The 15,491-nt window shown below is 41.1% G+C and overlaps 1 protein-coding gene across 1 annotated transcript in view; it reads left to right on the forward strand.

The window, feature by feature from the left end:
* The first annotated feature begins 681 nt into the window (after positions 1 to 681).
* VEPH1 (ventricular zone expressed PH domain containing 1) overlaps positions 682 to 15,491 on the forward strand; it is a 222,112-nt gene continuing 207,302 nt past the window's right edge. The window contains exons 1-2 of the mRNA XM_032408363.1: positions 682 to 789; positions 8,958 to 9,253. Of these exons, the coding sequence (XP_032264254.1) occupies positions 9,056 to 9,253 (198 nt within the window). The 5' untranslated portion in view covers positions 682 to 789; positions 8,958 to 9,055. The remainder of the gene's footprint in view (positions 790 to 8,957; positions 9,254 to 15,491) is intronic.

A 15,491-nucleotide genomic window follows, 5' to 3' on the forward strand; every position in this document is an offset into this window, starting at 1 on the left:
AAGAGATGTAAGACAGCTCATAAGGGATCCCCAGTGTATTAGGCCTGAGAGGAGGAGTTCTATATTTGGATGGTAAAAGGAAGTGAATTAGCAATTTGGATTGGCATAAGAATGAACAGTGCTGGCTTGGAGAAATCCCCAGTGCTAGCAGGGCTGCTTCATTCAGTCGTTCAGTATTAGTCACCAACAATACCAGTAGCATAGTTAGACTTCGCTCCTTTGCACTAGCCATTTTGTTTCTCTCCTGGTGTTTTCTTCTATGTGTTTGCTTTAAGTATTATCTCCTTCCACTGCTTCCATCTTTCCATTCCTCACTGAGCCTTTCACTGATGCCTGCCTGATAAAAGGCTCCACATCTGATATTAACCTAAAACTTCCTTGATTCCTGAAAGTGAGTTATTCATTAACAGAAGCTAAGTTACTGGTTGTTAGGCAAATCTTCTAATTCTTGCAAACCACTGATCTGCTCAGAGAAGCTTCTCTAAATCTACTGTAGAAATAAGTGAAGCTTTGTGCCAATTGTCCGCGCTAAGCAGAAGGTTGGGGGAGAGAGGAGAAGTTACTCATTTGCCCGATCCCACACGGCGAGTCCAGCGGAGGGAATCAAGTGTACAGCCAGCTGGCTTGACGAGCAGCTGCCAACAGGACAGGACAGGACGGGGCAGGAAGGGGCAGGGGCTACCCGGCTGCCTGCCTCTGAGCTCCATCATGGGTGCCAGCCGAATTACTCTAAAGTCAAGCATTTTGCCTTCTATTTCTTATGATGGCCAGAGTTTCCTGTGCTAAGAGGTATGGCTATCTTTTTCCCTGTCCTTTTGTTCAGCAAAAACAAAAGCTAATTAAAGTAAATGTCAGAAGCTGCAGTGATGAAGGAGTGGGCTGTGGGAGTGGGGCAGAGAAACTTGCAGGGGCTGGCTGATTATGCAGATAAAGCACATCGGGGAGTTGTGTGTCTAGCCCTGTATGCAGGCTTTTCGGTTATTAGGGTAAAAAAGCCACCTCTCTGTGGGTTATTAAAACATGTCTCTAGGCCTCAGGAGCAGAAAATTGTGCTTCTAGATTCATAGTATGTGCATTTTTGTTTTACTCCAAAACTGTCTGGGCTCATTTCTGTTTCACACTTTTGTTTACCTCAAGAAATATCTTGCAACCTGCAAAGAAACTGGCCTTGCCTATGATTTTCAAAGAAAATGCAACAGCATCATTCCAGGCAGGGGGTTGAGCAGGCACCATTACCGTTTATTGTTGCTCTCATTTTTCCTTTTGGTATTTTACTTATCTTACAAATCGTAATTGAATCGAACGATTTTTTTGCTCGTTCAAATACATATTTAAGTTGCTATAGTAATCAACTATTGGATTCCGTGACATTGTAAATTGAAATGTGGAGGTTTTCGATTTGAGGAACAGAAAAAGTACTTAAGGCAGTATTTGAATTGGTCAATGCAGGTGCTTAATATATGGAATTTAAATGTAAATAAAGACATGTTAAACATTGAATTTTCTTTGTAATTTGAGAGTTTGGGTATGTTTTCTGTAAAAAGAAACCTACAAAATTTGAATTAAAAAATTTTAGCAAGATTTATGTTGATTATTAATATTTATATTGATATAAGATTTAGTCAATGTATACCAAGATTTATATCAATTAAGAAAAATATGACCTGCAAAGTCAAAATTTGTGAAAATGGATACACTATGAAATCATTATTACAGATCACAAATTCTCGGTTAAGAAAGTTTGTTAGACTTGAAGATATTTCCCTCATTCCCAAAGAAAGAAAATATTTCCTGTCTGTATTTCAATAAATCGCAATATGTATTCAAAATTAAATGTTTCTTGAGCTTTTGCCTAAACAGGTCACCAAACCTATTTTTTGTATGTGCTTATGATAATTAACCTGCTACAAATTTAGATTGTATGAGTTCTAGAAAAAGACCAAGGGCTGAGTCCTTTTGCATCGTTTGGAATAACCCAGCCTCGGAGGCTTTCAGTAGAAGTGAATGAAGCAACATGTCATGGCAGAGGAAACTGAGAGACGCACAGGGAACAATAGACATCTTGTGGGAAGGGCTGAAATGTATGCGGCCAATTCCCATGGGAACGCCTGTAGCTCTTTCACACTGTGTGAAAAAGATGCTCCTTGAAAAGAATCTTTAATCCTTTCTTTCAAGGGAAAATCTGAGAACTTTATTGAAAGTTTCTAGAACCCAAACGGGTCTAAGTTAGTCAGTGGACATTTATAATACAGGTGAATAAAATAAGATTTTGATGTGCAGTAGTGTTGTCCAAAACATAACGTAAATAAATGTTGCTATTCTGGAATTTTCTAAAGTGAAGAAACCTGAGAACACCCTAACCCCAAGATGGAAGCCAGAGGCTAATTTTCTCAGAATAAGTTGGCTTTCTGAGTTAATTATGTTTATTGAAATTCCCCCCAAAGAGCTTCAACTTTTTCCACAGGTGGTATCCTAATAGTGGGGCAATTAAGTCCACTGGTTCATGTGTATTTTTATTTCATAGATCTACTGAAGAATAATAGAGTAAACCGGCAATGTTTTATTAGTGCCCATTGAGTGCAGGTCACCTTGAAAAGTCATAAAGAACTTTTCCCTCTGGTACCCTGGAGGGGATTATACACTCCATTCTCACTAATAAATGTGGGAGTGAACACTACACTTACACAGAAAACTCAGGTATTTGGATTATCCAACCACAAAAAGTCTGAGATGCATTGTATTTCAAACCATTTCCACTCTAAAAAAAAAATCCAGTTACTGTTTAGCCATGGGTGGGGGTAAGGCTATCTCTCCAGGGAACAAGTCTGCCAAAAAATCAATAGGGACACTTTCAAGATAGTGCATAAACTACCCAGATTTAAGTTTTGGGGGAGAGTACAGCTAGGATATAAATATGACCCAGATGGAAAAGACCTATGCATCTTTAACATGTGAACTCAGTGTTGGGCAGAAGTATAGCAGCTTATTAGCTCTTAAAAGGGATGGCCTAAGGACATGTTAACAGGGAAATGATCTACAAGAATAATGACATCATTAGGGATGTGATTGCTGTTACTTGTGTGATTGCTATATGCTAGGTTCTATGTTGAATGCTTTATATAATCTCATTAAATCTCCCAACAGCCCACATCACAATCCTCAGGTGCAAATAAGGAACCTGAGGCTCAGAGAGGTTAATTAATGGGTCCTGATTTACACTGCAGGTAATAGCATAGCTGAGCCCAGTCGTGTCTGGGTTCCCTCCTCTCGCCACTCTGCTCTTCTTACTGGGGTCCTAGAAAATGTCCAATTCTGGACCCTAGACTCCTTCAAAAATGTAAGAATATCGGATAAAATCTAGCAATAAGAACAATTAATAATGAATAGAGAATGAAGAAGAGGGAAGCCTAAAGAAATAGAGTGTGTTCCTTTAAAAGAGGAAACTGCATCACCATCTGTAAGCCAGAAAATTACCAATGAAAGGCTACACCTACTCATGGCTGACTGGATGCCCCATTTTTATAAAGCAAACTCTTCAAAGGAATTCTCCATATGTGGATGACATAAAAATGTGATTGATCATCAAATGTCTGGAAAGGTCATTCCCCTGGAGCATAGGACCTTGTTCAATGGCAGGTGTGTCGTCACTCGGACCACATGCCTTTGCAGGGTAGCACTCTTGGGAGTCATATCGTCGTGATCACACAGATGAATTTGTCTGCAGCTCAGCTTCCTGTACATTTTGCCAGCAGATAGGTGGTTTGATGGGCAATAGACCCTCTATAAGGACAAATTAGAGGTAGAGAGTAATACAATTGAAAAACATGTTTTCTTTAAGATTTATTTAAGAGAGTGCAGGTGCGAGGGGCAGAGAGACTCTCAAGCGGACTCCACGCTGAGCACGGAGCCCTACAAGTGAGATCACAACCCTGAGATCACAACCTGAGATGAAACCAAGAGTCCAAAGCTTAACCAACTGCACCCCCCAGGCGCCTCTATAAACATGTTTTCTTAATGCACCATTAAGCGTTGACATCTTTAAGTGTTGAGAGTTTCAGGATCTTTTTCTCCTCTAGAATGTCAGTAAGATGAAGCAAGACAAACATTTTCTCTGAGTGTCACTGCAATATTTAACGTATCTGACTTAAAGTGCAAATCCAAGTGGATTTTTATGAAGAACCTCCCAGAAAATAGAGTGGAAAAAAAGAAGGTATGCATTTTGGTTTAGTGATTTGTTCGTTTTAGTAGCAACTTCCTGCATCCTTAAATTTACAACAATATTAATCTAGAGGCAGAGCAAGAGGATCACTGCTTTAGGAGCTGTGACTCACAGGACAAACGCTCAGTGTTTCAAACTCTGGGTGTGAAATCTTGAGAGGGAGGGAGGCGTTCATGAAGCTGCAGTCCTCTCTTCCCCAGGCTTTGTGAAATGGCTCCCAATAGCCATTCCATTCACCTGCTGGAGTTTCTGTTGAGACTGTTTCCTGCGTGGCTTTTTCTACCCCCCCTCCACCCCATTCTTCCCAGGGAAAGTATAGATTTTCACGAACACAGGGGGTTTTGTGTTCTCTGTTAAAAACAACTTTACTTTACTGGGGCAGGCTTTCTGTTTCACCCCCGGAAACAGAGCATTTCTCTGAGGCAACTTTCTACTGGGTGAGGTGCAGCCTGTCACCTGACCAGCTCTGAAGCTGCCGGTGGCATTGGGCTGCATTCCTTGAATTCTTCCACCCGGCACCGGCAGCACAGCAATGAGCAACTTCAGGTTCACTGAGCTGAGTGGATTCCACTCGCTGTGCCTTCGGAGTCCGCTGCTCGAATCTCCCGCCCAGTCTCAAAACATACAGCTGAGTAACAGCAAGCTGCCCGCCTTTGAAGAGTAGCACACAGGTAAAGCCAGTTTGTGGGGACAGCTGGGACTCCCTGAAATGTGTCAGGCGTGGCGCATAATCATTTTTGTGTGTGGTGTCTGCTTCTCCTTGCAGAAACTTGACTTGTCAACCAATACCTGCTTAAAAAATAGATACTTATATTAAATAAGGAGAAAGTGGGCTTCAGATTAAGGTCCCTTAAGGATTAGGGAGAGAAATTAGGAGAGCAAAAGCTGGGAGTAAGAAGGAATTTTATAAGCCAGTTTTTGTAATTCCAAAAGTATGAGATTTGAGGCTGACCTATCTGGATGTGAATCTTGGCTCTGTGTGTAACCTTCGACGAGATGCCTCACCAGTCCTGTTTCCTCTTTGGTAATAATATCTACCTGCCAGGTTGATGCGAGAACGGAGAAGAAAGTATCTAGCAAAGAGCTTGGTGCATAGAAAGCATCTGAGATGCACACATATGTGCATTCGTGTGCACATGTGTATGCTTGTGTGTATTCGGTGGGCGCATCTGTATATATGGATATAGGCCACAGGACTATGGCATTTGTAAGGGTAGGGAGTTTCGCAGAGGATGAGGCTGAACTTGATCTGTCTCCGACCTTCTCTGCTATTGCAGAGAGATCAGCCTGGGAAGCCAGACACCTGAGAAAAACATTGACCAGGGCTGCTGAAAAATAAATAACATGCCTTGCTGATCCTTATCCAGGAAGGGGAGGTATAATGTACCATGTGGGGTGCTCTTTACATGAAGACCGATGGAAGCAAGGCAGCTCAATAATTATCACACATGGTCATGTATGCAACTGACAGGGCTTTGTTCTGGGAGACCAACTGCCTTCAGTTCTGACTCTGCAGCTTACTCTCTGGGTGTTCCTGGGCTGGTTACTTTCCTCTCCGAACATCAGTTTCTCATCACATGGAATTGTCGTGAGAATTAAGTGACTCAGTCCTCAGGAAGCACTCATAGTAGTGCCTGCCACATGGGAAACACCTGCTAAACATTAGCTCTTGGTGTCAGTATTTGACAAAGGGCTCTTTTATGTGTTATTAGCTTTGATCTTCAAAACAACCTGGTGAGGTAGATGAGGCATGCATTAGCCCCATTTTGCAAGTAAAGAAACTGAGGCTCAGAGAAGGGAAAAGCATGAACCAAAGGTCCAACAGCCATTGAGTGGCCAGGCTAGGCCTTGAACCTCAGTCTGCAGACCAGCAGCTGACTTAGTATATCTGCAGAATATGTGCACTAAATGAAACCTAATCCTAAAGTGTCTGGCCCGAACACCATTTCCTTAACAAAGCTATTCCTTAACATCTTCCCCTAGGAGAGATCTCTCTCTCCCTTGTACTTCCCCAAACTTCCTTTTATAGGACAGAGGAGATTTTCTCTGGGTCATCCTTGTACTGTAGGATGTTTGGTGTAAGTCTCAGCTCTCCCTACCCCACCCTTCAAGGTGTGAAAGTTCTCATGGACGGCGGTGTTTTGAACAATACTGTTTTGTACATGATGGACACTCAAGAGTAACAGCATGAATGTAGGGCTCCGTACCAGGGGTCACTGTAAGTGTGGAGAGCAAAGAAGGAGCCCAGGGAAAGCCTGGGGTGCTCCTCTCCACCAGCACATATTTCTGCTCATTCTTGGAGCTCCAGCCGCACTATGTCTGGGGCAGCTGACTCTGCTTCAGGAACGATGAGATATTGACCAACAAGCTGGCTGGTCAAGGTGAAATCATTTCCAATGTCCATGCAATGTCTTATTTTCCTGAATATTATTTCACTGAGACCCTGTCACTGCAAATGTCTGAGGCTAGGGGGAGAAATGTGTTCAGGGGAAAATTCAGGAAAACACTGTCCTAATTTTTCCTGTAGATGCTGTATTCCACCCTTCCGCATTTGCAAGGGTGCGTTCTACTTTGTAGGACTCTCACTCTGCTCTCTCTCCGCCCCCAAAACTACCCCCCCACCCCATCCCCAGCCAAATCTCCTGCTTTTCTTTTCCTCTAAGCTTCTCTTCCTTGTGACTTTCCTGCTGTCTTGTTGGCCTTGATCCCAGGGCATAGATGGGCAAGAATGCAGGGTCCCTCCTTCCCTCAGTGTCGGAGGGAAGAGAAATTCCGTTTCATGCTTTATCACCCTACCCATATCTTCATCTTCAAATGTTAATAATGCTCTGAGGGCTTTTACTCCTAACAGTAGCTGCACACGGAGCCCCACGTGGAATCAACATACCATAGTGGTTATGAACCTGGAGCCTAACTCTGGAGTCTCTGGGTCCAAATCCCAGCTCTCCAGTTTGCTAGCTGTGTGGCTGGGGCAAGTTATTAATGCCTTGGTTCCTCACCAGTAAAATGGGGATGAAATATCCTCATATAGTTATTATGAGGGTTAAGTGAGTTAATGTTTGCAAAGCACCTAGGACAGAGCCTGGAACAAAGGCAAGCATATGTAAGTATTGAGTGTCATTTTTCTAGAGCTGGTGGTTAGCACAAAAGTTTCATGTAGGTAATATTACCCTTGACACAACTTCAATGGCTACAAAATGCACTGATATAGCTTATTTAACTGAGCGCCTGGTGCAGGATTTGGCTTGTGTGTGTGTGTGTGTTTTTTTTTTTAAGATTTTATTTATTTATTTGAGAGAGAAAGAATGAGACAGAGAGAGCATGAGAAGGGGGAGGGTCAGAGGGAGAAGCAGACTCCCCACTCGGCGGGGAGTCTGATGCGGGACTCGATCCCAGGACTCCAGGATCATGACCTGAGCTGAAGGCAGTCGCTTAACTGACTGAGCCATCCAGGCGCCCAATTGGCTTGTGTTTAGAGACCATATTGTGTGGGGAGTATGTATCTTTAAGCTTTAACATTTCATTCAGCACGCAGAGGTGCCTGCACAGTGACAGCTCAGAGGGGAGGTCTGAGATCACCTAAGGGAGCAGCAGACTCCCCTCTGCCTTTCACACTCATCCTGGAGAACACATTCCAAGTGAAATGCTGGGCAGAATTGCCTAGTGTTTAGATGCTTATATTAAATAAGTCACCCTCAGCTCTCACTCTCTGAACATGTGTCTGCATTTGTAAGTTACGTGAGCTGACTCCACTTCATTGTAAACCAGGGAGGAAGCCCACTGGCCTGAAATCAAGAGAACAGCACTGCTGTAGTTATCATGGAGCCTTTGGGAAGTCATTAACTAAATGATGGCTAAGGTCTCTACCAGTGCAAATGGTCTGTGATTTTATTAGGCCCATAAGGGAGCTGATGAGAAAAATCAGATATTTAATTTGTGCCATTGCCCTTCTCTCTGTGGACTGTTAATTGAGTAAGAAGTATAGTGGGACTTTATTATTTCAATTGTGGGAATAGAGGGAAGACTGCCTGATCCCAATGCCTTCCCTCTTTAGCCTGCATCGCAATGCTATCACTTTCAAGTTCAGCGTTCAAGTTCAAATTCACACTCACATTCAGCAGAGATCTATGTAGCCTCATACTCCCAGGCAGAATCCTTTCTTTAGACAGTATATATGAATAAAGCAAGTATTCAGATCACCTATTGGACGTAGGTTTGGGAGAGCTTCTGTTGTCAGTATAGGAAAGAAATCCAGCCAAGGAGGCAAGCACTGGTTTCCCTATCCAGGAAAAAAGAGAAAACCAGGCAGTGGTTCTAAGAGATGTTTCCTGTGTTCCCTCTTTCCTTTCATTGCCCTTTTCTGTTTGGTTTCCATGGGAATCTGGGGGAAATCTGGTGAGTGTTGGGCATATCAGTTGCTCATCCACTTGTTTCCTTGTGGCGTGGAGAGGAGAGGGATATAGAAAGGAGAAAAGTAAGTGTGAGGGTTAAGCAGCTTTTTAAGGTTCACAGTAAATTCTAGAGAAACCTAATAATTTTTTACAAGACCTTTTGGAAAAAAGCAAAACAAAACAAGGGAAGAGCTCATTCGAAGGTCATCAAGTCAGGATCTGTTACTCTATGCACATTTCCAAAGTCTTTCCCCCCCCCCGCCCCCCCTCTGCTGGGCATCAAGTTCATATTCTGAGCTCATGCCATTCTACTAGCAGTTTTATCCTATCATTTGTTTCTTTTCCAGAAAGAGTCAAAGAAGACCTCAAATTCTGGAGAAAAATGACCTTTCAAGGAATACAAAGTATACTTCCTGCCGCATGTTTTTTGTCTTACTAACTTCTGATGACTGAAACATATGGTCCTGGGCCTGCAGAAAGTCCATTGATTATCAAACTCCTCATCATGCATCAACTGTTCAGACTGGTCTTAGGACAAAAAGATCTTTCACGAGCTGGGGACCTCTTCTCCTTAGATGACTCCGAGATTGAAGACAGCCTGACAGAAGCTTTGGAGCAAATTAAAATAATTAGCTCATCTTCGGTAAGTCAACTAGTTTTTAAACTAGACACCCGAAATGACCTATTCCAGAGCCGAATGACTGTACATATGTTGGGGGAAAGGATCTTTGCATGGGGAAAGAGGAAGGACCACTTAATACTGGTTCCTTTTAACCCAGCTCTGTGGTTTAGTTTGGCGTCTAAGAAATAACACAAGGGCAATCATTGACTTAGGAGGGCAGCGAGGCTGCCTTCTGCCCACCCCTGGAGACCAGAACTCTGGAAATTTCAGACCAGAGTGGAATTATCACAAAAGGCTTATCTAAGGGCTGTTTTTCTAACCTTGAAATGACACGGAGAGGAGAGGGAGCAAATCCCGGGAAAAGCAGATGGGCCAGGCTATACAACAGCATCAGTAAACACAGCAGGGTGTGTGGAGGAGGGTGAATAATGAAAGAAGGCAGGATGACACCTCCTGACATACAGGTAATAGGAGACAAGGACAAGGATCACTCTGTTGCCAGAAGTGACAGTTGCCCAGGGCTTGATAACACTGATTCTATGTATTTCTATATAATCGCCATTAAAAAAAAAAAAATCTCTCATTTTACTCCTTTTTCTATACCCACCCATTTAATTCAACTCACCCATCATTGGCCCCCAGTGTGATCAGACAAATTTAAAATCCCCATCAAACCTCCCATTCCTTTGTTTCTCCTCAATGTCAAGATTATATATTCTGAAAGCACTTCCCAAAGGGGGTGGATGTGCATGCCCAGTGTGGTTTGCTTTTGCCCTTCTTCGTTGTGCTTGGACCCTCCATGACATTAGTCCCATTTCAAAGGCCAACTCTCCCGGGCATCTCTTGCGTCCTCCCAGCTCAATAGCGTTTGCTATCACTTGGCACAAACAGCCCCCCCGGGCAGAGGAAAGAGACGGGACTTGAGCCATAAAATACTGAATTACCAAATGTGTGCACATTTCACAGATCACAGCTTTCTTCCATGTTTTAATGAAGAGATGTTTAAAAGGCATACCAGCATCCAGCGCAGCTTCCTCCCCAAGACAGTCAGCCTGCTCACTTATTGGCTGCCATGAACACACCATGCCCCCCCTGTGGCCAATGAGGTCATTGCCCAAACACTCTTTTCGCAGCTAATGTCTTTGACAGCAATTATGTGTCCACATTTTTTTTTCCCCCAGAATGTTAATCAGCTTAGTCTGACTCAAAACACAAAGTATTCCTGGTACATTGCCACTTTCCGGGCAGGATTTGTGTGCTATTTCCAGCAGCCCCATCCTTCACACTCTTGTGGAAATGAATTGGCTGAATATGCCACTGATTTTCATCTTATCTAATAGAAAAAAAAAATAAAATATATATTTTATTTATATATATATATAAGCTCCATATATATAAGCTCCCTGAAGCCTGTTTCCACTAGAGGTCACTACTGTCAGTGATTTCTTTAGTTTTCTTCATCAATTGCTTATTTTAACAGATGTCAAATTCAGAATTTTAGGACCGGTAAGTTCTGTTATATATCCCCACTCTTAACCACTAAGGCAGGCAGGTCCCTTGTCACCAGGAGCACCGTCTGTCCTTTTAGCCCTCCGATCAGCATCCCACCAGACCAGCAGGGCTGGAGAGCTAGTAGTTCTCCTGTGGTCTTCCCCTGCTAACTTCAGTCACCTCTCATTTCTTCCATTTCTCCACCTGTAACAGGGGCATGAGCAGATGGGTGGCAGAATAAAAAGAATTCATTTTTAGAGGGATTGTGCAGATCAGTCCATTTTTCTGTTACTCAATCCTAGTTATAAGCATGTCTCAGTATAGAATTCCTTCTCCCGCTCCATTCCTTTTAAAGCCAGTTCAAGTTTCATTATTCCTGAAATGGCTTCTAGTGATTCTAGTTCTTAGTGATTACTTCTTTCTAAAAATACATAGTTGTACTTTGGCATTATACTCTGTTCTTATAGAAAATCATCCATTCATATGACCTCCTCCAGGGCAACTTCTACACTAGGGAATCCCAGATCTATGTTTTCAGCCTTGGATCTCTCCCTCAGCCTCAAGCCCCCAGTTGATACCCATGATCTCCAAACTCAATCTATCTGAATTAGAAGTTATCATCTTTCTTCCAGCTGTACTATCACTTTCTTAGATCTCCAGGTTTGCAACCTGGAGTTACTCTTGACCTTTTTCTCTCACTCTCTCCTTTCCCTGTTGTTCTGTGGATACTGCCTGAGAAATGCCTCTTCACTGGCTCCTTCTTTTCCCTTCCTGCTGCTATCCCCCTGGCTCAGGCCATCAAAACAGTTTTGATCTTCTTGCCTTTGATCTTACTGTTCTCTAGTTCAATGTACTAACAGTTACCTGATCAAACTTCCCAAAGAAGATTTTATTGCATGTATCCCATTGTTCAAAACCTTTCCATGAAGCTTCAATGCCCATGACATTCAAATGACCAGTGCCAGTGATCAGTCCACTGAACGACCATGTCTACTCTATGGCTCACGTCCCTGTTACCTGTATCCCATATTTCCCTTATTAGGGCTTTCCTAATGACCCTGGATCTCAGTAATCAATTCTACTTCTCAATTCCTCTTTACAAACAAAGAACTGGAAGGGATCTTCTAAATCATCTTTTCTAACTTCTTTCCAGCACAGAAATCCCTCCTTTAGGATTCCTGACAAACAGGTGACCTCTCTTTCTACTCTTGCAATGATGAGAACATAGTAAGTTTCTGATATTTTTTTCCTACTCCTCAATTTTCCTTTTATAAATTTCTCCTTGCCGTTGCATGAAGCCTCGTTGGAGCCTTCAGTCAGTTTTCTACCTTGTCCTTGCCAGGAGAGCAGAGAGGGAAAAAGTGGGGGCACCTGACTATGCCAACCAGATCTTCTTTCCTGGTAGTTCTAGAAAAAAGTCAGCAGAGGGTTATTTGTCATGGTGATGGTGCTCCAAAGAGATAGTCCTTTGTTACGGTTATCCAAACTTTTTCTGTTGCTTATGACCAATCCTAACCTACAAAGAGACCATTGCTGCACTGTCAGAATTTTAAATTGTTAGTGTGCTCCTCCTTTCAGCCAGATGAAATCTTACTCTTTGTATTTTCTATACATTGTTCTTTGGTCTGTTCATTGCCTCAACAATCAAAAGAGCATAATTCTATTCCTATAAGAACTTTAAACATATGAAGATAGGTATCAGAGATCGCCTCTAGCTTCTCTCTACTCAGCTACACAGCCTTAGTGTCCTAGTGTCCCTACGTTTTTCCATGACAAAGAAGGAGCCTATGGCAGAGAAAGGTTACACTACCTCACTTTTCCAGACTTAGGTCCGGAAGCTCAATTTTGTCAGTACGTGACAAATACTATCCTAGTGATGCTATCCAAATGCAAGACTGAGTGCTGGTTTACCGATTTACAATGAAAATTATAATTCATGTCAGTCAGAATTTGTGTGCTTCCATCCGGTCCTCACCAAGTCTATTTACCCAGTCTTTCTCTAGACAATGGATACTATCATTGATTAGGTTTCCTCCTCTACTAAAATCACATCCAGTCCTATCTCCCTATATTTAACTCACCTGTAGTCATGCGTGTACCGATAGCATGTTGGGTTAGCCCAGTAGCTGGTTAATCCCACTCATACGAGGGGATTTTTTTTCACTTAATCCTCAAAGGGCAATCTTGTTTCCATATTCTTGGAGGACGTCCTATTGTAGCTCCCAAGTACTGCCTACATTCTCAACATTCTGGTTTCTTTCCCCTGGAATCTTCCTAATTCATTATTGTAATTTATCAAGGCCAAGTACTGAAACCAACTGCTTGGAACAATTGCTGGTAATAGTCAGATACTCTGTTTCTAAAATTCCTTTTCTACAGTAACATCACACAATTGGCCACATTTATCCTGCCATGTACCAGAACCCTCAGTTTGAATCAAGACTTGTAATTAGAGAACTTGAAAAATAAATTGTATGTGTATTGTGTCACATTTTAAACCAGTATAATAATATTCTTGTCTTCAGGCCCTCATTCCAGGATATTCATACCTTTTAAAAATTATGATTCTGTCCAATATATTAGTTCTCATTCCCGTCTTTGTAGAATCTGAAAATTTAGCAAGCAAGTCTTCAATCCTTTCCCTGAAGTCACTCGCACAATCACTGAACCTTCCTAAATTCCATTCTACAGTCCATGCCCTCTTTTCAACTAGTTAGTCCAAAACACCGCTGGGAGATAGTTTGTCCTTATGCTTTGCTTTGAAAATGCGACTGCTCACCCAAAATTCTCTCCAAGTTCCCCAATGCCCTTAAGTTTTGTCTTTTCATGTCAAGTCCTTTCTGGACTACTTTCATCTCCTACCCATTTCTTCTACTACCCTGGCTCTCCTCCCAGACTACTTCATCCCTATCCACTCATCCTCTTTTCCCACTCCTCCTTCCCCACCACGTTCCCTTTGCCTAACCCATACACCCACCTTCCAGTTCTCTTTACTGTTTTTTAAAAACCAATAAAAAATGTTAAGCACACACAAATTGCCCAGTTTTAAAAATTAGATAGAATTGAAATCACCTGGATGTTTCTCTCTGCTTCAAATTTCCTCCCTTTCCTCCCTAAGTAACCAATATCCTGACTACGGTATTTATCCATGAATGTTTTATTTCTTTGCTACACACGCATAGCTCAAACATTATTTGTAGCATTGTAGTCCATGTTTTTAAATTTTATATAAATGGTATCATAAGTTTCAATATAATGTTTCTGAGGTTTATGATGGTACAGGTAGTCCCAATTCATTTCTTTTTTGAGGGATGGAGTGTTCCACTCAATGACTATGCCTCAGTTTGGTTATCCATTCTTCTTTTGATGGCCATTTACTACTTAAACAGTGTTATAGTGAACATTCTTATAATCAGTGTTTTAGGCAAATGTGCTAGTATTTCTAGCAAAGACAACTAAGAGTGAAACAACGTTTTTGGGGTTTTATATACTTCCGGTTTCTGATATGCCACCAAATTTCTCTCCACTGTAGTTGTGCCTACTTACATTCCCATCAGCCGTGCTTGAGCCTCCCAGTGGCTTTACATCTTCACCAATGCTTGCTGTGATCAGATTTTTTCAGTTTTTGTCAATTTAAGTGAACCATATCAATTGTTCTTTAAATTTGCACTCCCCTCATGATTGGGAAGGGCAACAGATCATTTTTTCGTGTTTATTCGCTATTTGTCATTTGGGCTTCCTCTTCAGTATAGTACCTGTTTACAATTTAAGTTTTTTTTCTTTCCATTTTTCCATTGAGGTTTTTAAAAAGACTTTTCTTATTAATCTGAAGGAGTTTTTCTATATTCTTGTACAGATCCTGTCATGTATGCATGTTGCATGTCTCCTATTCCTAATGTAGCTTGCCTTATACCTTTTACTGTAATAAGTCCTAATATCTGGTAGGACAAATATCCCCAAACTTCCTTAAAATATTAGCTTCTCAATTTTGATGAATGATTCTGTCACTATCTTGATAGGAATTTTATTATATCTATGAATTTATTTGAAGAAAATTAACATCTTTATGTTACTGTCTTCTTATCTTTACTTAGATTTTCTTAAATATCTTTCAATAAAGTTTAGGATTTTTTTTTCTTAAAGATCTTAAAAGTCTTATTAGTCCTTCTGCCCTTTTTTATTTTATTTATATTCAATTAGCCAACATATAGTACATCATTAGTTTCAGATGCAGTGGTCAGTAATTCATCAGTTGCGTATATCACCTAAGTCCTTTTTAAAATATATAAGTATTTTAGATTTTTTTTTGCTGAGATTATAAATGCATCCTTTAAAAAATTATTTTCCAATTATTTTTTCAGATGATTAAAACAGAAATGATACTTGCATCATGATCATATATCCAGTAAATTTACTCAACTCTCTTATTAATCCTAATGTCTTGTTTTTCCCCACTTATTCAGCAATACTTATTAGGCACTTACTATATGCCAGATACTGTACCAGATGCTGGGGATACAAGAGTAAGAAAAATAGAGAAATCTCTGTTCCCTTTTATTCCTGTTTTTCTAGGAATTGATTAATTTTATTAACTGCTTTTTCTGCTCTTTTGAAGTAATCCTATTTTCCCTTTTAATCTTGTTAATGTGGTGCATTATAAAAATCAATTTTTAAAATATAAAACCATTATAACATTCTGGGATAAAGTGAAGTTTGACATTAATTTTAGTACATTTCCTGATTTGGTTTGATATTTTTAAAGAAGCTT

This window comes from Phoca vitulina, unplaced genomic scaffold (genome assembly GCF_004348235.1).
Source record: "Phoca vitulina isolate PV1807 unplaced genomic scaffold, GSC_HSeal_1.0 scaffold10, whole genome shotgun sequence".
Taxonomy (NCBI): domain Eukaryota; kingdom Metazoa; phylum Chordata; class Mammalia; order Carnivora; family Phocidae; genus Phoca; species Phoca vitulina.